Here is a 23,373-nt window from a genome sequence, read left to right on the forward strand (position 1 = left end):
TTCAGTTTTTGATGGGCAGATGTACCCATGCGAAAGGGTATACAAGATTCATTGATTCATTGGCAAATGGTAGAACCCGCCCCCAAGCATAAGCTTAACCTTGTCCGCCCGCCCAAGTGGGTCAATGTGGGGCGGCCACAGACAAGGACAGTCAGTGCGAAACGAAGAGCCAGGAGGGCGTGCCAGTTATTGTTTGACCCACTTAAGCGCCAATGTGCGTGCTCCATTATAAAGAGGGGCCAGAGAGTATAGAGTCGTTGCGATTGTTGCTATTTTGAGGCGATATAAATCATGATTCGCACGCAAATAAATCACGTGAAACAACCGATAACAAAAAATTCCTCATGTTTCGCCGAGCAGACCCCCACAGAAGAAGAAGAAGTGGGAGAAGGGGAGGAGAAGGGGGGAGAAGAAGTAGAAGTAGAGGACGAAGTAAAAAGCAAACGACTGCACATAAAACGGTTTATTTATAGAACGGTAAACACACACACACACACACACACACAGCCACAAAGGAAGGCAAAGAAACGCGCTGAAAATGGCAAAAACGCGCGCGTGTTTAAAAACGCGCAAAATAAAAACGGTATTTGTGACTGCTGCTGCTGCTGCTACTGCCGTTCCTGACTTGTGCCCCCTTCACGACCAAGTCATGTACATATGTATGTATGTACTGTGCATGTACTCTCCCCCCTCAATGGAGACACCTAATGGCCCCAGCCAACTTTCCGACAGGTTGGAGGCACAAGAGTTCAGAAACAAACAACAAAAAACTACGAAATAAAACTTGAACCCCACCCCTCTTGTGACACTAGGGATGGGGGGCAAAACGATATTCATAACGGCTTTGCTTCTTTGTATAATAGGGGTGTTCATTTAATTGATTTAAGTGCTTCCAATTGGATTAATTGTGGCAATTGCTGTTTATTATTTCCCGTATGGAAATCATTGAACTGCAGTCAAGCAATTTAATTAACACAAGACACAGATACACACACACACAGTATAGATAGTGATGCGATTATTGCACTATCAATCACGCGACCGTCTCTAGTGTGACACCTTTTTAGCCTCCAGTGGAGCCCCTTTGGTTCCCGGCTATTAACTAACTGAAAAAGGGCAAACTTCGAGGCGGCATCGTTAACTTGTTGTTGCTTTTGGTGTTTTAAAACCAGTTTTTTGCGGCACTGCCACCGTTACCGGCTACTGTTGCGGCGAGTGCGGTGTGCGGCAGCGGAGGGAAGCAGAGGGGGCAGAGACATTGAACTGCTTTGACAGCCGTGACTTTTGTTTGCTTTTATTATTAACACACGACATACATAGCTGACATTCTTGTTTGTTACACTTTATTGCCAGTTGAGCATTTATCAATTTTGATTTTATGCGCCCCAGGCACGAACACACACACACACACACAGAGAGAGAGAGAGAGAGAGAGCAGGCTCCTCGTCTCATTAAGCGATTGTCGCAATTGGCACTGTTGATAAGGTCTCGTCTCACACACACACAAATACACTGAAGCGTATGGGATTTCTCTGATTGCGGCGGGAGAGATTGAAAATCGTGCGACTCCGACGGCGCGCGTCACAAAACGGAATGCTCCAACAACCGAACGCAGCCGACCAGCGGGCCAGAGCCAGACAAGAACGGATCGAGCAAAGCAAGCAATTTTCTGTTGGCGTTGGCGTTGGCGCTGACTTCGCTGCTGCTCCCGCTGCTCCTCTTTGCCTGATGGAGCCCTGCTCTCTTGTTATTCTTGTGGGCCCCCGCAAGAAAACAAAAGCAACGACGACGCTGACGCTGACGCCGACGACGCCGCTCAGGGCAGCGCACAACTGAAACAAACAAACAACGAAGTCGCAGCCGCAGCCGCTGCTGGCGTTAACTGCGATGTCGGCGATGGCGTCGCACGAGTCTACGAATGGAAAAGCCAAAGCGGAGCGGCAAAGCACGAACTGAATCAAATTGAATTGAAGCGGCGAATGGCGAAACAAAAACACCAAAAAGCAAAGGAGCAGCAGCTGCAGAGGGAACTAGCTTACGAACCAGTGGGGGAGTGAACCTTATTTTACGAGTAAAAAGAGTAGTGGAGGGCCATATAAGCCTATGGGGCGGAGCGTACAGGCTGCAGACTGAACTAGTTTATGAAAACATTGCAAAGGAGTGACGGAGGAGAAGAGAACCCCATGAATAAATCACAATATAATGGAATTTGCAAGCAATTATTATGGCATAATTTGTAGACATTTCCATGATACAATACTAATAATAATTATAATAATATACTCAATAATTACTCAATAAACAATGATTCAAATAAATGTTATCAATTAGTAAGTTAGGCTCTCCGAATAATTCAAATTTTAATTAATTGCAAAAATATTTCAAAATGCAAATTGCATTGAATTCTTTGCATGCTCCCACACTCGTTGGTTTTCAGCCCTGGAAAATGGACAGTTGAAAAAACAATCTCTACATGCGCTCCGAACACAAGCACAGATTGGTGAAGGGAGGGAGGGGAGGGGAAGAGAGAGGAGTGGTAGACAAAAACCAACACGAGCAAGCGACAAAAAGGGAAGTGGGACAAGGCAGGGAGCAGCTCGAGGGTCGCGTCACCTTTAACAAGTAGGCGGTGGCTGGCGGCATTCATGTAAACACGAGCCCCCAAAAACAACACAAAGAGGAAAACGAAGGTGACGAAGGAGTAGGCAGTAAGATGGGGAGGAGGACTCTGGCGGGGTATTTATAACGAGAAAGAGAGAGTACCAAAGACTGGCCTTCCCTTCTATTTAATATACCTTGCAGAAGAAGAAGAGGATGCAGACACTTGGAGGTCGTCATGGCAAGAGTCAAATGGAAGACAGAATGCGAGGAGGAGGGGAGAGAGATGGAGATGTGGAGCTAAGATAACGACGGGAAGCAAATGCGTAGTCTGCAAATGCAACAGCGGCGCCTGGGCCTGGGCTCGAAAGCAGAGCAAACACAAAAGCAACGAACGCACAGGCACACACACACACACACACACACACACCGACAACAACGTATGCTCTCCACAGAATAGATTGCACTGTGGTGCATTTATTTATTTAGTCAATGGAATCTGCAGAATGTGCAGGTTAGGGGGCACTCAGACACACTTAGGACCCCCCTCTGCCAGTAATCCACCTGGCAACAGTCTGAGCCGAAATATTGTGGAAATAAGCAGGAATAGCAACAAAAAGTATTAAAGATACAGGGGGGGACAAGGGGACATGTACATGCATGTACATACATACATACATACAAATGTATATGTATAAATAACAAGAAATGAAGGCTTTTCTTCAAGGGGTGGGAATTTAAAAGGAAAACAGGCTTGAGCTTATAAAATTCAATACAATTCAAGACATTAAAGACACTGTTTAGGCATTAACTTTGATTAACTTGTTAAGTTCTTTACTAATTTAATACTAGTGAGGGTGCTTCAATGCTAGAATGTTTCGTGTCCAAACAGCAAACAGAAACTGAAACAAAAGTAAGCAAGCGAGAGAGAGAAACCAGGCGAAAGCGATAACAAAAGTTGAGTAAACGCACAAACAAACAAATGACACAAAGTAAACAAAACCAACAAAGCGAATAAAGGATGAATAAGAGAGCGAGCGAGAGAGAGAGAGAGAGGGGGGCAGCTAAGCTCCGTTGAGGCAAAATTAAATGTTGGTTCAAAGCAGACGAAGTGTGAAATAATCAAATTAACTAATGCACAGACGAGACCAAAGAGCAGGAGGTGAAAAAGGAGTGAGAGAGAGAGAGCGCGAGGTGAGCACAATCAACGAAAGAGACGGCCAGAGTCAGAGACACCCTACCACCACCTACACTGCTGACGTCATCACAAGGATGCCTGAGAGTATACTCTTTTGGGGAGGAGGCCCACTCCATATATCATTTTGGCGCTTAATTAATGACAGCAAAGTACTCACAGGCATCGACAATTAAATACAGAAATTTGTATATTTACGATTCACAAGATATTTAAGGAAACAATTTTCCCGTTTGGGGTTAAGTTTAATGAAGTGCAAAGATAATCATATTAGAACACATTTATTTCATTCAATTAAAATTAATAGGCAAAATATTTTAAAGGAAGAAATTTCTGTTTCTATTCGTTGAACTTTGGTGTCTGCGTACGAAAAGAGAAATGTATGACCATTCATTGGGATATTGAGTCTTTGCTGCAGACAAAGTTGGAGCGTTTCTACCATTAATCCATTAACATTTCTTCATTTCTTCAATTTGTATGTATGTTCCCTTCCACTATCCTACTCTGGCTTACCCCATAATCTCTGTATAGCTCTCTGTATTAGCTATAAATATAGATTCTGTATTTGATTTCCCCCTCATCGAACCGAACCGAACCGAACCACACCTTATCAGCCTTATCGGAGGGGCTAACACAATGCACCTATGTGTTCGCTGTCCGAACGCAATTAGGGATTGGCTAAATGAGTACTACTCAAATTTGTTATTATCTAGGGATCCACATATGGAACGGACTCCAGAGCTCCGTCAAATGCCTCGAGTCCAACAGGAATAATTATGATGTCGGAGGGTCGGTGGGCGGGCGTCACGCCACGCCCCACACTTGGGGGGAGGGGGTGGTGGTGGCTATCTAAACAGTTTTATCAGCAACTTTTACTGGGGCATAGAGCGGCGAGAATGGTTTCTCAGTCTCTGCGTGGCACTCTACCGCGCTGGAAGTGTAAGCACATAGCTGTCGGTGGAGATTATACAAATACTATACATAGTATAGTGTAGGGTATAGAGTACATAGGGTACATAGAGCGAAATGGATTTACGTGTGGGATTTGGTGACAAGGTTAAGCTGGGAGCAAAGTGAGTTCAGAGTTCGGGCTGAAAAGCCAGCTTTTAATCTGGCCGCACGATGACTCATCTTTGGTTTTTCTCTGTTTTTCAGAGTCATCGGCCATAAGCTCATCCAATACCGGCTGGGCACGAATCAGAGCACACAGCTGGAAACGAAATACGGCCTGTTGAAGGGTCTGCAGCGGAGGACCGTCTACGACGGAGAGATCTACCATGCCTTCGAGGGCATACCCTTTGCCCAGCCGCCGGTGGGCGAGCTGCGGTTCCGCGCCCCCCAGCCCGTGCAGCCCTGGCAGGGGGTGAGGGACTGCACGTACGCGAGGGAGAAGCCCATGCAGCGCAACTCCATCACAATGTCCGCCGAGGGCTCCGAGGACTGCCTCTATCTGAATGTGTACGCCAAGAGATTGGACTCGACGAGGCCGCTGCCCGTGATGGTCTGGATCTTTGGCGGTGGCTTTCAGATCGGTGGCGCCTCGCGGGATCTCTACGGGCCGGACTACTTCATGAAGCACGATGTCATCCTGGTGACCTTCAACTATCGCGTTGGCGTCCTGGGCTTCCTCAGTCTCAAGGAGCGCTCTCTCAATGTCCCCGGTAACGCAGGGCTCAAGGATCAGGTGCAGGCCCTGCGCTGGGTCAAGGAGAACATTGCCAGCTTCAATGGTGACCCCGACAATGTGACGCTGATGGGCGAGTCCGCGGGCGCCGCCTCCACGCACATCATGATGCAGACGGACCAGACGCGTGGCCTCTTCCATCGCGCCATTGTCCAATCCGGGTCGGCGCTGTGCGCCTGGGCCACGGAGCCGGACAGACGGTGGGCCCAGCGCCTGGTCAAGAAACTGGGCTACACGGGCCAGGAGGACGACGAGCAGGAACTGCTGAAGTTCCTGCAGGAGACGCCCGGCAGCAAGCTGGCCCTTCACTGCAATGCGATAATCACGCAGGAGGAGCAGCGGGACTATGAGATCATCGCCTTCGGTCCGGTCATCGAGCCGTATGTGGGGGAGGACTGTGTGGTGCCGCGGCCCCAGCAGGAGCAGCTGGCCAGTGCCTGGGGCAATGCGCTGCCGCTGATCATCGGCGCCAACTCCTTCGAGGGCCTCTTCTCCTACCAGACCACTCTGCAGGATGCCCTTCACATGCTAAGCGCCTTCGAGGCGCTCATTCCCCGCCAGGTGCGCGATGTCATCGACCAGGACGAGCTGAACGAAATGGTCAGCCGGCTGAAGGTCGCCTACTTTGGTGACCCCGACCGCGGCAGCATGGAGCTGTTCGAGTGCCTGCACATCCTGAGCACCAAGAACTTTTGGCACGACATCCACCGCACGCTGCTCGCCCGATCGGTCTATGCCCCGGCCACGGCCACCTATCTGTACCGCTTCGACATGGACTCGCCGCACTTCAACCACTATCGGAACCTCAAGTGCGGCCGGAAGGTGCGCGGCGTCTGCCACGCCGATGACATCTCCTATATGTTCTACGGCATACTCTCCAGCAAGCTGGACAAGGCCACGCCCGAGTACCAGACCATTGAACGCTTGATTGCCATGTGGACATCGTTTGCCATCACCGGGGATCCCAACTGCGAGACCATTGCGCCGGTCAAATGGGATCCCCTGCGTCCCGGCGGTCCCGAGCTGTGCCTCAACATTGCCGATGGCCTGGAGTTTATTCCGCTGCCCGAGAGCAAACAGTTTGTCGTGTGGGACAGCTTCTATACCAGGGAGAGCCTATACTGAACGAATGGACCAGCCAGGGAAAACGGAACGAAGAAAAACTGCCTATAATGCCTTAAAACAGAAGTTAAACTGGGAATAAAATAAGGAAAACAACCCAAAAGCCACAGTCATGATTTATTGTTTTATATTTTATGAAGAAACTGGTTGCAATTGCTTTTGCCAAACCAAACCCACAAACTGCTTTTACTCGCAGACGTAGTCCCTCTGTCTCTGGGTCGTGTTGGCGTTGCTTTTTGTTGGCAATTTGCCCGGAGATTCCTTGCGAGCCAAGGGAACACCGCAGCAGGTCATTGTTGTCAATCTACTTATTCCGTTCTATTTTCTTGTTTTTTGTTTCTTTGTTCTAGTTTTCCTGCCATCATCCACACATTTCTTAAATGCTTCGAACATAATTAATCAGGTTTTTGGGGAATTCAAGCACACATTTTTGCAATATTTCATTTGGTATTCAGGAAATTGTCTATTATGAAATATTATAATGATATTCTAAACAGAAAACTGAGGTATTTGGGATTTTTATAGCTAGAACCACAAAAAAGAGGAAGAAACATTTATGTGCAATAACGACGCAAGAAATACCCTATAAGCACCTCTTGGAGAGCTACCAATTCAATCGCATCTGGCTTAAGGGATGTCTGTCTAAATATTTAGGTCCGTAATGAAATCCCCACTATTTCTTGTGGATAAATTCGTATATTTATGTACCCATTTGTCAGGATGCAGGGTATCCATCAGCCGTTTCGTTCACCCCCGATTTGTTTATAACATTTCTAGTTTCAGTTAATGGCAATCCGTTTATTTTCGTTTCTCTGGCATCGAGCCAGCAGCAAACCAGATCGATTTATAAATTGTTTTTGATTTTTTTTTATATTTTTTTTTAGTTTGGCGTGATTTGATTTCTTTTCATTTCATTTCAGTTGTGTTTTCGCTTTAAGCGAAAATTGGGGATAAATAATTAAATTGCTTTTCGCACATTTCATTTTCCAATGAAAATTTGTGCACGTCATTGTGGAGCGTTGTGTTGAGGGGGGGCCGGGAAAGGGGGCGAAGGAGAGTGGCTTGGTGGTGGTGGCCGTGCTGTAGATAGTTTTTGGCTGCCAGCCAGAAATGAAATTTCCATGGCTTATTGGGTTAAATTTAATTAATTTATCCCATTCACAGTGTCCTTTATAAATGTTTTCCAACCGTGTGTAATTACACATATATTCAATGGACATTTCCCTGAATAGGGATCCAATCCAATCTGTCTCTTTGTCGCCTGCAATTTGCAAATTTCATGTACCCTAGTTATTATGAGGGTATAATGATTCTTTCTAAATGTTCGCAAAGTAAAAGCTATTTGATAAAATGTATAGATTAAAGACGAATCCTACAAAAGAAAATCCCTTCAAATCGGTTCAGGCGTTCTTGAGGTATTCAGGATTTCAGGAACAAAAGAAAATAATCACCAAAAGAGTAAGAGTGGAGAAGCGTTCTGTGTCCCTTGTGCAGGGTATTAAATGTTTCGATGCCTTCCGATGCCCTTTTTTTTCCTTGTTTTATTTGCCTTTATTTATGTATTTATTGTTTCATGTGCATCCACTTTTATTCCACTGCACACACATATACTTTTGTTGTGTTTGTGCTTCATTTAAATTTGAATTTTTTCCCTGCGAAATTTACACAATTCCAATTAATGGCATTTAATTATTTATCCGGCATTTTACACAGTGTTCTTCCTGCCCCGGCCCCCCGCAGCCGTCAATGAATTTTGCATTTTTATGGCATGTTGTAAATATTTGCGTTTGGAATTTAAAATTCAAATGGTGTACACTGAAAAATGGGGTGGTATTGGGCAAAACAATGTCCACTTTTGTGGGCCTCATTGCGTGAGAAAAAGTGCCGTAGGTGGCGGCAGAGAGAGAGTAAGAGAGAGAGTGAGTGAGAGTGAGAGGGGGCATGTAATAGTGTGTGGAATAAGAGGGCTGCTAAAAGAGTTCCCAAGACGAATAATAATGTCTGTACAAGTCCTTTGAAAGGGGAACCAATTTGTTGGCGTTACAAAAATATTTTTGGGAATTTTCTTTGATATTTGAAATTATTTTTTTGTGATATTTCCCAGATTCCGCGCGTGAGTATATTTTACCCGAAAATATTTTAAATATTGTATTGTCCGACACACTTGCTTATATTTACACACATTTCTCAAGTATTTCAAATAACACAAAATGTGAATCATCTAGAATCTAGAACTAAGCAATCTCTGTACACCCCTGGGACACGCTCCACTGCCATCATCGATGGCCGCAAAACCAGGGCGATGTCTCAAAATTATAAATACATTTCGCATACAGAAATAAAATCAAATCGAATCAAAAAGAACCAACAGCTGAAAATGAGAAACAAAAAAAAAACACCAAAAAAATGTACCTATTTTTAATAGGCGACGCTTTTGATACCCTTTCAAAGCAATCGTTTGTGAGGATTCTCCAGGAAAAGGAATCCCAATCGAGGGGAAAGGTGCCATCAAAAGGTAATCAAGATAAAGTGTATACCCTCTGATAGGGTATACCTGTGAAGCAACGAAAATGCGTATAAAAAGAAGAGAAATAATCGCGGAAAGCTATTAAAATTTGGTTTCGGTAGGCGACGCTTTTGATACCCTTTCCGAGCAATCGTTTCTATTGATTCTCCAGGAAAAGGAATCCCAATCGAGGGGAAAGGTGCCATCAAAAGGTAATCAAGATAAAGTGTATACCCTCTGATAGGGTATACCTGTGAAGCAACGAAAAGGCGAATAAAAAGAAGAGAAATAATCGCGGAAAGCTATTAAAATTTGGTTTCGGTAGGCGACGCTTTTGATACCCTTTCAAAGCAATCGTTTGTGGAGATTCTCCCGGAAAAGGAATCCCAATCGAGGGGAAAGGTGCCATCAAGACGTATACAGTGGGATACCCTCTTCTAGGGTATACCTGTGAAGCAACGAAAATGCGAATAAAAAGAAGAGAAATAATCGCGGAAAGCTATTAAAATTTAATCAGAAACACAAGCGACCCTGCGGTCAAAATTCCCACAACACTCGCCGCCTATCTGTGACTCTCGCCGCTCGCTCCCCTTGACTCCCAGACACTGACACTGACACACACACACACACACACACTCTCCCTCTCGTTCTGACCCTCTGTCAGAGCCTGGTGGGATGTTGATAATTCCTCCTGTTTCGGGGGAGGGGGAGGGGCAGGGGCCAAGGCGGGGACGCCTGCTTGTGGACGACGACGACCGACCCGACCCCACTGATTAATCGTCTGCAGAGTGGAGAGGGTCTTGTTCTCGGGTCAACCGCCATGGCGCCAGCGACAGCCAAGAGCAGCCAGCCGCAAGATCATTATGGGCATCATCCTCTTCATCATCGTGGTCGGATGCTGTGGCAACATTTTGTTTGTCTGTGTGTGTGTTTCGTTTTGTTTATTTTTGATTCGTGTGACGCGAAAAAGTACTCGCTCCCGCAAATTTGTGTCTCTTCCGTTTTGGATACCCCGCACGAGGGTATGATGGCACTTTTGAGCGGGTAATAGACTCCAAATGGCAACTACAGGCTATAGGGTATCAAATCTTTGATACAGGAAGTCTAACAGCTGCGCTATTTTTGCATTTCCTCTTTAATCCAACGCCTCCCTTTACGCCACCCCTTTTGCCACCCGCAAGCCTACTGTTTTTATTTAATACAATTATTCATGCCAGACTGAACAATATGGAAATTTTCACAAAATAAATAACAAACGAGGGAACGGCGAGATATTGTATAGAGTCCGCGGGGAAGTAGGGAAATATGCCAGCATCAATAAACATTTCTATTAGCTTTAAACAAATGCAATTTTGGTGAAATTTAAAGAAAATTCTGTTCGATTGGGAATTCGGAAAATCCCAGATTTTTTTACGTAGAATTTCCATATATTCTCGGAAACGAAATGAAATGCATATTTCGTTAGCACAAACAATTCTGAGAATTGTTTCAATCTTTTTTTCTCCAGTACAGAAATATCTAATGCCATTGGAAATGGTAGAAAAATATTTTTAAAATATTTATAAGGGAGAGAGAGAGGTAGACTACATCGATGCGGCTATTGAGGCTGATCAATTGGAAATTTCCTCTCCCTCTCTCTCTCTTAGTTAACTATTCCAACTACCTTCCCCTCGACCTCGTTTGCAGCCAGGCATTCGAATGGGAAAAGTCCCCCAATTCCCCATAAAGCTGCTCCATATGGATACATGCCAATCGATCTTTGCTGAAATATTTTACTGACCTGCTGGGCGTTCCATTGCTGCATGAGGTCTTCGTGGCAGGGAAGACAGGCCTGGATCATGCCCCGCGGATCCTTGGGCCGCGAGCGGGCGGGGCGCGGATGCTGCTCGTTGAAGAGCGGAAAGTAGGCCACGGACTGGCCGAGACGCGACTCCTTGGACTTCACCGTGCTCAGCTCGAGGAGGCTGCCGCGACGCTGCTCGTCCCCGCAGACGTAGCACACCTCCGTGATGGAGTTCTTGTCGGGCATGGAGAGGTCCAGTATGCCCACTTCCGCCTGCGGTTGACTGGTCGTTGCGGCCGAGGCGGCGCTCTGTCGCGGCGCTGTCGAGGCACTCACGCTGGCGCTCACGTTGCGCAGGTCCAGCACAGTGGCGTTGTCGTCCTCCAGGCCGGCCGTCGGGGGCGGCCCCAGGTGTGCGCTGCCTGGCGAGGGCATCGCACTGTATGGATTGCCCTTGTAGTGGGCCTGCGGGTGCTCAGGACCGCCTCCTCCGCCCGCTGCCGCCTGCTGCAGCAGGTGGTAGGCCGCCGTCTGCTGCTGCAGCTGCTGGTACTGGGCGGGATGGTAGCTCGTCGACTGTCCCGGATACGGAGATGCAGCCGCTCCGGGAGCGTTGCCCGGCTTGAATTTGTGCTGGGAGTAGCCACCGCTGCTGCTCTTTGGGGCCGGCGGTTCGCTGGGCGGTCGCGAGGAGGGCGAGGCCACTGGCATGTCCCGCGACTGCGGCCGACTCAGGTATTTGTTGTTGTTGTTGTTGCTGTTGCTGTTGTGGTTGCTTGTGGGCGTGGTGGCAGTCCGTGGATAATAGTCACCCGCACCCCCCGCACCACCGTATATGGGCGAGGGTGAGGCATTCCGTGAGGTACTAAGGTGATGAGGTGTCGTCGTGGGCGTCCCCGGTGGCTGGTGGGGGGAATAGTGGCGGGCCAGGGCGTAGGGATCCATGCCATGCAGTTCCGCCAGCCCGTTCTGGCCGAGATGCTCCGCACTGAGGCCCAGCACCTGGGCCGCGTACTCGCTTTGGGTGGCCACATCCGCCCCAATGTAGCCCTTGCCGTCCAGCCGCTTCATGTGATAGATGCGCTGCAGCAGGGGCTTCTTGTGGCGCTCGTACGCGTCCCACTGCTCGTTGAGGAACCGGAAGCAGAGCAGGCAGGCCCACACATACTCCTGGCTGGACGTCACACTGGCCATCCCGTGGGGCGGCTCGTGCCGCTCCAGAAACGGGAAAAACGACTCGTTCGGCCTCTCCGGGCTCTGACGCACGCGTAGGGCCTGCATCTCGTAGCCCCCCTGGCCGCCGCACACAAAGCACACGGAAATGGCCATGTGGTGATCGGGTGGCGCCGATGCCCGACCCGTGGACTTGACCCCCGTATGGGCCGGATAGTAGTGCTGCTGCTGCTGCTGCTGCGCATAGCCCAGGGACACGGCATGCTGGTGGTAAAGGTCGCTGGGTGTCCTTGCTCGGTGCGCCGCTGCTGCAGCTGCTCCTGGGGAGGGCATCAGCTCGCAGTGTGGATACAGCTGCTGCTGCTGCTTGGACGAGGCCGGAGAGGGACCTCGTCCTGATGGTGGTGTGGGCGTGGTTGCTGGCTCGGATTGAAGGGACTGCTGCTGCTGCTGCTGCTGCTGCTGTGGCTGGATGCCACCACGAAGTTCATTTTTGATATACGCTTTCGCTTTTTCCATAATATTTTCAGCTGCAATGGAAATAAATCAAAGAAAGAGTTCGATGAGAAGTTATAAACGGGGAAAAAACGGAATAAATATACCCATTCCTCTCTTCATAAGCCCCCATTTAACAGCTGTAAACTCAGTCGATTCCCCGCTGCCCACTCCCCGCTCTCGGGTAAAAGCCTGCCAGCAAAACAGAAAATTCGACGCTCGTTAATCGAACGATTGCCGACGGCGATAACCTATTTAATCGCAGCCCACGATAACCCGCAGCACTCGGCGATCATGATCCCCTGATTTCCGTGGAGAGCATCAATGTGGGAAGTATAAATAAATAAAGCGAAAAAGAAAAGAAAGAATATGCGAGAAGAATATTTGCATGCTAAAGTGATTCGACGATTTGTCGGACGTTGCTTCTTGTCTCGAGTCGCGATGTATTTATTTTGAGTGGCAGTGTGTTTTCCTTTTTTTTTTCTGCGCATTTGTTTTCATTAATATGTATTACAGTTTCAGCGACATGTGACGCAAGTCTCTCAAAAGGAAACACTCGAAAAGCTGATAACAAGCGAAATGGCAGGGGAAAAGCGGAGGCGAGGAAAGCCCCAGTCCCAGTCCCAGGGAATATATGAGCGAAACTTTGGGAACGCTATTTGCATATATCTCGCACTCGAGCTGGCCAGAATAATCCGGCTAAATGTGGGGCCCAAATGTACATACATATATCGATTATTTGCTGATACGCAAAACCAGATCGAAATGTTGCTAATTTTCTTTATCAAAGCAAAGCAGATTCACCACCACAACATTTGCTAAACAATTCGGTGCTGTCCTCGTTTAGCGCACCCCAAAAATTATGAAATTAAGCGGTAAACAGAGGTAAACAGGGCATACCCTTACAGAGGATAGGTTAGGGTATTTCAAAACAATTCAATAAAGGTTATTTTCGTGTAAAGTTATCCAATCAAAATATTAGGAAACCCATTACATTTTTCATTATTTACTCAAAACAATTTATTTAGTTTCTGCAGCAGCAAAATAAAGTTGTAAAGTGCACATAAAAAAGCAAACAGATCGGTGGCTTTTCATGTTTCAATTATTTTTTATGAATGCACATTTTCATTGATTTTCTGCCGAATGGTTTTTGCTTCTTGTTTCTGCAGAACTTCAGAGAGGGAGAGCGCGCGCGGGTAGCTTTCATTTCACTTTATATGCATTTGCTTTTTGCGTTTTTCTTTGCTTTTGCAAGCTTTTAAGAGTTGTTTTTCAACTGTTCGTGAGTGTGTGTTCGCGTGTGTGTGTGCCTCAGCCTGCACTTGAACATTGTTGCTGTTGTTCTGCCCCCCTCCCCCACACTCGTTCGTCCTGCAGTTGTTTTCAAAGTTTTTATACCCGATATTTTTAGAGCTAAAGGGTATGCTGCGTTCGCATTGAAACGTAGAGCACCGATGTCCGACTGATCGACAATACAATAAATATTTTAGACAGCAATACGTACACAGAAAAAATAGCACAGTCACAAGAAACACACCAAACCCATAGTTTTAAATTCAAACATAATAAAATTAAATATAACTCATTTTGATTTCAAAATAAATTTATTTATAAACTGAATATAAAACACTTTAAAATAAATATATTTTATTAAATTTGTGGGAAATATATTTAATTTAAATATAAAATATATTTAATTTAAAAATGAAATAAATTTAATTTAAATATGAGATGTTATTAATTAAATATGAGATATATTTAATTTAAAAATGAAATAAATTTAATTTAAATATAAAATATATTTAATTTAAATATGAAATATATTTAATTTAGATAAGAAATACTAGAAGGAAAGCCCCCTGGCACACTCGCTTCACTCGCTAGCGCCGTTATGAGTAAAATATCGGGCAACGACGACGACACAAAACTTGTTCATATAATAGAGAGATATTGGATCAAATATTCTAATATTAATATTAATTTGAATAAATATAATATAAATATAAATAAATACTCGAATGAAATCTTTTCCTAACACAAAGGACACCTAAGATACTGTATATAGTACATAGGATATATCGATTATTCACTGCCTTTGCATCTCACTGCCCAGAGATTTCCTTGTAGTTGGATATGTACTTCTCACAAGAAATAGCTTAGTAGAGGGTATCTCTACAGTCCAACTAGTTAATACAGTGAAATTTCTAGTTTTTGTTTGCTTGCTTCACATAAGAACATTTTTATGGCCCTCGTGTCCTTGTTTTTGTTTGAATTTTCTACTTTTTTCTGCGCTCTTTTTTTTTTAGAAAGAGTAGTAGCGGGGGGGAGGAGGGCAGAGGCGTGGCACTGGTAGTGCCAAGCCAGCAAAGCATTTTTAAAGTTCTCTCCCGCTCCTTCTACCCCCCTCTATACTTTTTATGAAATTTGTAACTTTAACAATTGAACTTCTTTCGCTCTCCCTTTCGCCACTCTCTTCTACATTTTATGCTCTCTCTCTCAAGCTTATCTCTGATGTTCTTGACTTTGTTTTTGTTATTCTATGCCGTTACAGCTGGAGGCGAAAATGGAACGGAAGTTGCCTTCACGAAGAGAACGGGCGGGGGGGAGGAGGGCATTGAACAAGTTGCAGGACAAGAAAGAACAAGTTGCGAAAGTTTTTAGCGCAGTTGGGAATTCCCATTCACCCATTCTCCTCCCTCCTGTTGCTCCTTCTGTTCACGATTATGGTTTTTTTTTTGTACCCAGTAATCGTAGAGTGCAGGGGTATATTTCATTTCATAGCTGCATATGAAATATCGGTATAATCTACGGATAAAACGCAAATAAAGAGTAAAGGGCTCTCTCGTAGCAGCTCTTAAGCGTGCCGTGCCCGTGCAATGGAAGTACTGGGTATGTCATTGTCGAGGCAATCAACTAAAGCGTTCCTTATTTTTTTTCGCCTTCTGTTCCGTTATTTTTTGGTTATTTTCTGAGGAGCCTGCAAAGTGAGTTAAGGTGCTTAAGTTTCGCTGTCTTCATTGTTCGTTGATTTTCCTCGTATTTTCTTCGTATTTTTCTTGTGCCAGTTTCCACTTGTTTTTATTTTGTTCGTTGCAGGGGGAGGGGGGCGTGCTGAAAAAAACTAAACGCTGCGGGGAGACACCGGAGCCATGCTGAGTTTTGGGAAGTTTTTTGCCAACTTTCAGCGGAACAAAAATGTAATAATAAATCTAAAAATTGAAATATGAAAAAATAGCAGAAAAATGGCAAGGAGAAGAGGAGAGGATGTGGAAATAACTGCGAATATTCGCACTTTTCATACATATTTTCTCTTTGTTGCAATTGAAGTTACGAGCAAAATTGAATTTTAAAATTTGCATTGGCCAAAACCGAAAGGATACAGGAACGAAAGAGACAGAAACAACAGAGCCAACAATAGCGACATGAAAAACATAAATCCTGTCCCGACCGATGGGAGATGGGGACAAAGAGGGGAGGGAGAGAGAGAGAGAGAGCATAAAATGGAATTTATTAAATAGCATTCCGCGCAATAAACTCTCGCACAAAAATAAAAATGCTACAAAAACACGCACAGACGCACACATGCACAAAGAGCGCAACGCACACCAATGCCAGCATTTGGACATGCAATTTTATAGCAGGACGTCGTCTCTGCCACTGCCTCTCCCTTCCCCACAGTTCCCCCCTTCCAAACAGTTGCAAAGGGAAACAGGAAGGAGGAAGGCGAAGCCGTGGATACCCTTCCAGACGCATCTATAGCAAGGACTTCTAAGGCAATCTCTTCTACCGATTCGAACAGATATATTTGCAAATAAGATAGATTTTTTAACAGAAATAAATTGACGAATAGACCAAGAAAAGACCATGAACTATCTAAGACCATAGCCATTGCAAACCCCTGACCAAAATGCTTGTACCCTCTCCATGAAAGCGTATGAAATTGGGGAAACAAAAGCAAAAGCCCGCACAACATTTTTTCCATTAAGAGCCCCCCGAAAAACCTGGACAGGACGGCTAAAAAGGGCCCGAGAACGGTCGAGGGTTCGAGGCTGGGGATCCGCCAATCAAAAAGGAATAAAACAAATAAAAATGGTAAATTAATAACCGTTCTGGTTGGCCAAAGGTCTCGGGTACGGAAGAGCCGTGATACGTCGGATCCAATGAATTGACATTTAATTATTGTGTAAATCATCATTTTTATTTTTCTTTCACCCTTTTTTCCGATAAATTGAATAACCGTTTTAATAAAACCGTTGGGTTTTCATAAAGTTAATCAAAAATGTAATTCTTGAACAGGGTGATCTGTAATCAATATAGCCAATATATCTTCTTCAAACGTACATATGCAATTTTTAATTGCACTACGTGTATTACGAAATACTTGGTCTATGATTCGGAATGGAAACCAGACTTTGATTGATTTAAATTAATTGAATTTTCAATTTGGCTGGCGTCTGGACGAACCAACCGAAAACCGGTTTCCACCGACTCAAGGCGATCCGACCAATTGAAGAAACGTTATTTGAATGATTGTACTGATTGTTCCGATACTGACCTGTAATTTGGGGTTTTGTTTGGGTTATTCCAGTCGCTATCCGCTGCTAATCCCAGGCATGTGTGTGTGTGTGCTCACTGAGGAAGCCCAAGGAGAGTTAACAACTGGATGAACCACGTGGGAGACGGGCTTTGGGGGAATTAAATCCGTTGAACCATTTGGCGCTTAGCAGAGGGGCACAGCAGGGCAGGAAGACTCAATGGGGATTTAACTTAACTGAGAGCACATTTGGGTGCAGGCACTTTTCTTGACTTTCTTTTCACACTCTCTTCGGCTCATTCGCACCTCTTTCTCACATTCTTTGTTGTTGCTTTTGAAGCTTTAAAGGGCACAAATGGAATATGATTGGATTGGTATTCTCAGCTGTTTTGGGCTTTCATTTCTTTTAATTACGCGTATAAAAACTTAATTGATTTATTATTGCACTTTTCTGTTCTTTTCATGCTGATTTGTGCATTTGTGCAATTGAATTTCTCACTTTATTCAACATTTACAGAATTCAGAACAGCATTTTTCGCTTCATGGTCACTGCGGTGGTCTCTGCACCAGAAACGTAGACAGAGGCAGTGGCAGAGCCAGTGACGGAGACGGTGACGGTGACGGCGACAGCGACGGCTACGACGAGGGCAACGACAGTCGACACCATTTCACCGGCGACGAAAACGACAACCACAACCGACGAGAATCTCGATCACACGCTGCTGCTGCTGCTCGCGCTGCAACTGGTGCTGCTCTGCCCCCACGTCAACAGCAGCCAGCCACAACAAGAACAATATTTGTACGTAATAATGTTGAACTTTTAGCCAAGGTTTAAACGCTTAAAGAGTTTCTATCAGCCTTAAGCAGCGTGCCCCCAACACTTTCCTCTCTCTCTCTCTCTACTTCTGCCGCTGCTGCCAGAGCGAGCGCTTATCCAATTGTTTGCTTTTTGCCTACGCTTGTTGCTGCGGCGCTGGCGCGCTGCTTCTGCTGCTGTTGTTCTGGCGATTTGCTGGAACTCGCGAGTGTCTCGCAGGTGCTTTCGAATATCTTAATAATTGGCACAATCACCCGCGAGTTTTTGCCGACTAGCGCAATTATTTACGTACAATTTAATTTGAGGTAAAGTTATAGAAAAGTGCAGGTTCACAAGAGCTGCCTCAGAAATATACTGAAACTACGTCACATTTAAAAAAATATACCGTAAATATACTGACGAATTATTTGTATTCAAGTTGGATAATCGTTTTGGATATTCCGTGGAATATAAGTAGCTAGCTAAAACCTGAGGGTCTGAGCTCATAATTTTATCAGAATCTTGCATCAATTTCCTACAAGACTGGTTAACTAGAAGTTATCATAATAACTCGATTGTTTATAAAATAAGGTTTAAACAAAACCGGTCAACCACAATTTCCACTAAATTAATTTAATCACATGTTAACTACACGCTAACTACACATTTGCTACATATTTACTATATTTTCATGTAAATAACAAAAGCGACACCTGAAGGGGAAATGTGAACGTTTCAAAAATTGTTGGCCGATTTTTTTCATATAAACCCCATGGACGCGCCAGTGTGAAAAACCTCCGTTATCCAAAAAATTGAGATTTTGATGGCAAACAACCAGGAATTCGATTCTGATCAAGATTCGATTCAATGTGGCCTGCGACATGGCTCTAAGTGGCATTTCTACGCGGTTTCTACATTGGACAAGAGGGTGAGACCGTAACGCGTCTTAAGATATACTGGAAAATACTAGAAAAAACTATGAAAAGTATACAAATTGCAAGGTGTGTGAGCTAGACGGGGTGCCAAGAAAATCCGATAAGTTATACGATGTGACCCTCAGAAATATACCAAAATATACCGTGTTATTTAAAAAATATACCACTTTGTTTTGTTCCGCAATGGTGATGGCAGTCGTTCGATTTGGTGTGCGATAGCTGAACTGATCGCAATATCGATGCAAAGTATCGATTGGAGCCAGTGCTGCCACCTGTCGTTAGCAACACAGCGTAGCCACATCCATGAAAATTGTTTCAACTTTTTGAACATTGTATTCAAACGGAAAATAGTTTCAACTTTTGAACATTGTATTCAACGGAAACATTGAAAACGGGAAACAAAACCACAAAATGAGATTAAATATGGTTGCTATTGTCACCATCCTCATAGGTAAGAATATAGTTGCAGAAATGCAATAAATCAAGCTCTATTCCATTGCAGGATTGGCATTCTGTCCATTATTAACGACCACAATTCCCCGTGAAACACGACGAAATTCAACAAACAAATATGATGGGACATCCCAAAAGATCAATGAATCTATTTTAATGCTGAACAATTCACAATTCGTGGATGATCTGAAGACATCCTTTAAACGAATCCAGCAAAACATTGAAGAGCCATTAAAGAAGGAAATGCTGCCCAAGCAAATCTTACTGCCCCACCTTATTTTTGCTAACATGATAGAGCCCATCGTTAGCTATGAACGCAACAACACGATCAAAACGGCGGAGTCCAATGCTGGCACAGGCGGCAGTCTATCCCCCAAATTAAGCTACATTCGACTGATGGGTGTTTTGATTGACCATATCTGTGGGTAGAGAGTATCCTTTCTTCCTAGATGGTCTACTGATCCTGCTCCTAACGCCCCCCGCAGGGTTGACTGCTTCTGAACCACCAAAAGAAGGTGCAGCATCCTCAGAGGAAACTCCAAAATTGACCAACAACACGATAATGTGAGGAGAGTTCGATGAGGTGTAGTTGTAGAGGACATGAGAGGATTTTGGCGATATTTATACATATATTGAAAATACACTTTATTTCATATCATATTCAGTTTTAAGTATGGCCAAAAAATAATCAAATGGAAAACAGAAGAACCAAAGACTAAATCAAAACTTTTAAAATCAGTTCAAAGTGGAGAAAGGAGTGTGAAAATCAAAAATAGATTCAAAAAATAAAACATAAATTTCTGGTTTTTTCATGGGTAGTTTTTTGTTTTATATATATATGTATGTATATATGTATGTATGTATATGGTTAACATTTATTATTAGTGACTATTTAATATCTGCTGCGGAGATATATCTTTTCTTCTTTTTCTTTTCGTAATTTGATTCCGTTTATATGCAGGTTTTTGCAGGTACTTAGTACTAGTTTTTGCTCCTTAGATTTGCGATTATTGTACGCTTGTCCTATGCACACACACACAACACTCAGAATATACCCTACGTATGAGAATTGGGGCTTCATTAAGGGGTCGGGGTCGGGTTGTGGGAAATACTAAACAGTGTCTAAGCATTAGTAAATACATCTCGAGTTTAGTTGGTAAAATTAGCTAACATTTAGTAAGTAACACCGATGTAAGTAGTCGCTATGTTGTACATTCATGGGTTATACATTATCATATATCATCATCTCTGATGTCGTAAAAGGTATCGCTGATCTATAACGATCGTATATATATATATATAGATATATAGTGTATAGGGTGTATATGAAACAATCTGCAGTTATAGATTCTAGGCGTATAGGCTAGGCATTGAAGTCTTAGACGAGTTTAAATAGCACTTTCTCATAGAGTCTACAGCTAAACAGGTATACAGATCGATCCTACAATACATATATATATATATCTATGTAGATGTATCTAAAGCTAGCTAGAGTTAGAGTTACGTTAGAGTTAGGTTCCAGTTTCTTATGTCCATAGAATACTTGAGTAAAGATATAGCTAAGATTGTTTGACAGAGTTCTCTGTTATCCCCTCCCTCCCCGCACATTCCATTCATTCGGTTGTTTGATTCGTTTTTGGTTTTGATTTTTGATTTTGATTTGTTGTTCCCTCTAGATTATGGTCATAGTGGATGGTTTTCGGATGATTCTCAGACAATCGGCACGCACACCCATTCCATCAGCCGGAACAGCAGCGAGCACAGCCAATTCTAGGCGGCCGTCGTGACCTTGGCCTGGCCGCCACCAGGCTCGGCTGTAGCTCCAGCTCCTGCTCCTGCTCCCACTGCTCCTCCAGCAGTGGCCTCAGCCGTCACTGTCGCCGTTGAGATCTCGTCCAGCTGCAGCTCCGTGTCGTTGGGCCCATCGCTGTGGATGTGGCTGGTGCTGCTGCTGCTGCCACCACCGCTGCCGCTGCCGCTGCCGCTGCCGCCGCCGCTCTCCGACTGGCTGGTGCGCAGCTCCGGAGGCAGATAGATTTTGACCACGCTGGTGATCTTCACCCGGCAATTCGGACAGTTGCTGCACCTGTAACGGGATGGGAGGACACGGTTAGATGCGGTTGCAGGAGAGTGGGGAGGAGGGGGACTACTAACCTGGCGGCACACTGGGCACAGGCAATCACGTGACAGCACGGATTGAACACTGTGTTGATGGCGCGATCCATGCAGATCTTGCATTGCATGGCCTCGGATATGCGCGTGTCCACGCAGCGCTCAATCGCCGCCTCACGCGCCTCCTTCTCGCGTATGGCCAAATCTATCTTGCCGGCCATGGAGCCACCACCAGCACCTGAACTGGGGCCGGCCCCAGCGCCAAATGCTTCGGAGGCGACACCACCAGCAACAGCAACAGCAACGGCAGCAGCAGCCGCACAGCCATCAGCCCCGGCCTGGACAGCCGCATCGCCGCCGCGCTCGTGCAGAATCCTCCGGGCCTGATCGTGCACCTCCCGGCACGTGTGCTGGATGTCGAACACATAGCGCTTGCCCAGCTCCGTGTCCTCCTTGAACATGGAGGCAATGGTGCCCTTGAGATCCCGGGTAAACTGATTGGTCACAACGCCCCGCACCTTGTCGCACACATAGAAGGCGTGCCGCTCGGTAATGGAGCGGTAGAGGCCGGCGGCAATGGGCTGCTTGGGCAGCTTGATTTCGAGCTCCTTGCGATCGTTGTGATCGTCCACGTACTCCAGCTTGAAGGTGCGCCTCAGCGACTTGGCAGCGGCAATCGCGCCAAAGGTGATGCTAACGAAAAGGAATGCAGACGATTAGTTTCGGGGATTTTTTGGGGGGGGGATTAGCCGGCGAGACTCACCTTTGTTTCTCACCCCCACGGCAAACGGTGATGCCATGGGCGCCCACGGCAATGTCGCACCGAGTGGCGCTCTCGTTGGTGGTGACGCCGCTGAAAAGCTCCTCGCCATAGCCGGCCAGGTCCTGGATGGACTGCAGCAGCCAGTACTTGGCCGACTTGGGGCTCATCTGCAGCTTGGCCAGCTTTCCGTGCTCGGTGGCGATCTGTCGGAGGTAGTCCGACGGTGGCTCTGCCGCGGAGCCATTGGCCTCGGCCTCGCTCTCGCTCTCGGGGCTGGGCAGGAACACGTACTCCTCGTACATGCGCAGCGGATTGCTGGCCAGGCGCTCGTCCAGCCCCGTCTGGCTGCTGCTGTTGCTGGGGCTGCTCGAGCTGGAGTTCGAGTGGGTGTGGGAGCAGGTGTGGGATGTGGTGGCGGAGGCGGAGGTGGAGGTGGAGGTGCAGGCTGAGGCGGAGACAGAGGCTGAGGGCGACGGCTGCAGGCTGCAGCTGGTCCCGGCCAGCGGCAGGGCACAGTTCTCGATGTGCTCCATGGACTTCTGCTTGGACAGGCGTCGCTTCTTGAAGCTCAGCACGTGCTCCTTCTCCTTGCGCTGCTGCTCCAGACGCTGCTGCTGGGCCTGCTGCTGCTGCAGCTGCTGTTGGGCCAACTCCCGGCGCATCCTCATGGGGCAGTCGGCCCTCAGGGCCGCCTCGTTGAAGCGCAGGCCATCGGCCTGGCAGAGCAGAGCCGCCAGCTTGGCCGCATTGCTCCAGTCGCTGGCCGAGAGCCGACCCTCCATCAGGTCCCGGCGGGCCTGCATGTAGAACAGATTGCGCACACTCTCCTGCAGGATAAAGTGCACGGGCACCCAGAACTTGACGCGCAGGGCCAGCATCAGTTGGATGCCACTGCCGCTGCTGCCGCTGTCGCAGGACAGCCGATTCCTCAGATTGATCCACTGACGCGTCTGCGTCTCCTTCTGGTTGGGTGTCCAGTGCTCCAGGCCAAAGTATTCCATCTCACAGATGATGTTCAGGGCGCGACAGACCTGAGAAAAAAGAGAGCCCTGGATTAGATAAAGGCCACGCACACAAGAGAGCTATTCTATATATTTTCAAGGATGGTTGGGTGTTAATTAAAGTTAAAGCTTAGCTGAAGAGGAGACAGGGGCAGACGCATTCCAATCTATTCTGGATCAGCGGCTTATCAATTCAAGTTGGCGGAATCTGTCAGCGACATAC

General features: G+C 46.1%; 4 protein-coding genes across 5 annotated transcripts in view; 2 read left to right on the forward strand and 2 right to left on the reverse strand.

Annotated features, from left to right (window-relative positions):
• LOC6590772 (atrophin-1) overlaps positions 1–18,177 on the reverse strand; it is a 68,473-nt gene extending 50,296 nt beyond the window's left edge. For both annotated transcript variants that reach the window (XM_026986844.1, XM_002016424.2), the window contains exons 1-2: positions 17,112–18,177; positions 10,886–12,591 (exon numbers count right to left, since the gene is read on the reverse strand). In XM_026986844.1, the coding sequence (XP_026842645.1) occupies positions 10,886–12,580 (1,695 nt within the window). In that variant the 5' untranslated portion in view covers positions 12,581–12,591; positions 17,112–18,177. The remainder of the gene's footprint in view (positions 1–10,885; positions 12,592–17,111) is intronic.
• Positions 4,712–6,702, forward strand: LOC6590773 (esterase B1). Its single transcript, XM_002016425.2, has 2 exons — positions 4,712–4,866; positions 4,949–6,702. The coding sequence occupies exons 1-2, from the start codon at positions 4,820–4,822 to the stop codon at positions 6,600–6,602; spliced, it is 1,701 nt and encodes a 566-aa protein (XP_002016461.1). The 5' UTR covers positions 4,712–4,819; the 3' UTR covers positions 6,603–6,702.
• Positions 18,178–19,241: 1,064 nt separating the features above from the next.
• LOC113565227 lies at positions 19,242–20,028 on the forward strand. Its single transcript, XM_026986846.1, has 3 exons — positions 19,242–19,272; positions 19,324–19,695; positions 19,760–20,028. Exons 1-3 carry the CDS (start codon positions 19,245–19,247, stop codon positions 19,840–19,842), a joined length of 483 nt encoding a protein of 160 aa, XP_026842647.1. The 5' UTR covers positions 19,242–19,244; the 3' UTR covers positions 19,843–20,028.
• Positions 20,029–20,093: 65 nt separating this feature from the next.
• The window catches only part of LOC6590774 (E3 ubiquitin-protein ligase MYLIP), a 20,993-nt gene continuing 17,713 nt past the window's right edge, over positions 20,094–23,373 (reverse strand). Inside the window, exons 2-4 of the mRNA XM_002016426.2 lie at positions 22,150–23,180; positions 21,429–22,079; positions 20,094–21,360 (exon numbers count right to left, since the gene is read on the reverse strand). Of these exons, the coding sequence (XP_002016462.1) occupies positions 21,045–21,360; positions 21,429–22,079; positions 22,150–23,180 (1,998 nt within the window). The 3' untranslated portion in view covers positions 20,094–21,044. The remainder of the gene's footprint in view (positions 21,361–21,428; positions 22,080–22,149; positions 23,181–23,373) is intronic.

The sequence above is a fragment of the Drosophila persimilis genome, unplaced genomic scaffold (genome assembly GCF_003286085.1).
Source record: "Drosophila persimilis strain 14011-0111.01,24,50 unplaced genomic scaffold, DperRS2 tig00000002-arrow-pilon, whole genome shotgun sequence".
Classification (NCBI taxonomy): Eukaryota; Metazoa; Arthropoda; class Insecta; order Diptera; family Drosophilidae; genus Drosophila; species Drosophila persimilis.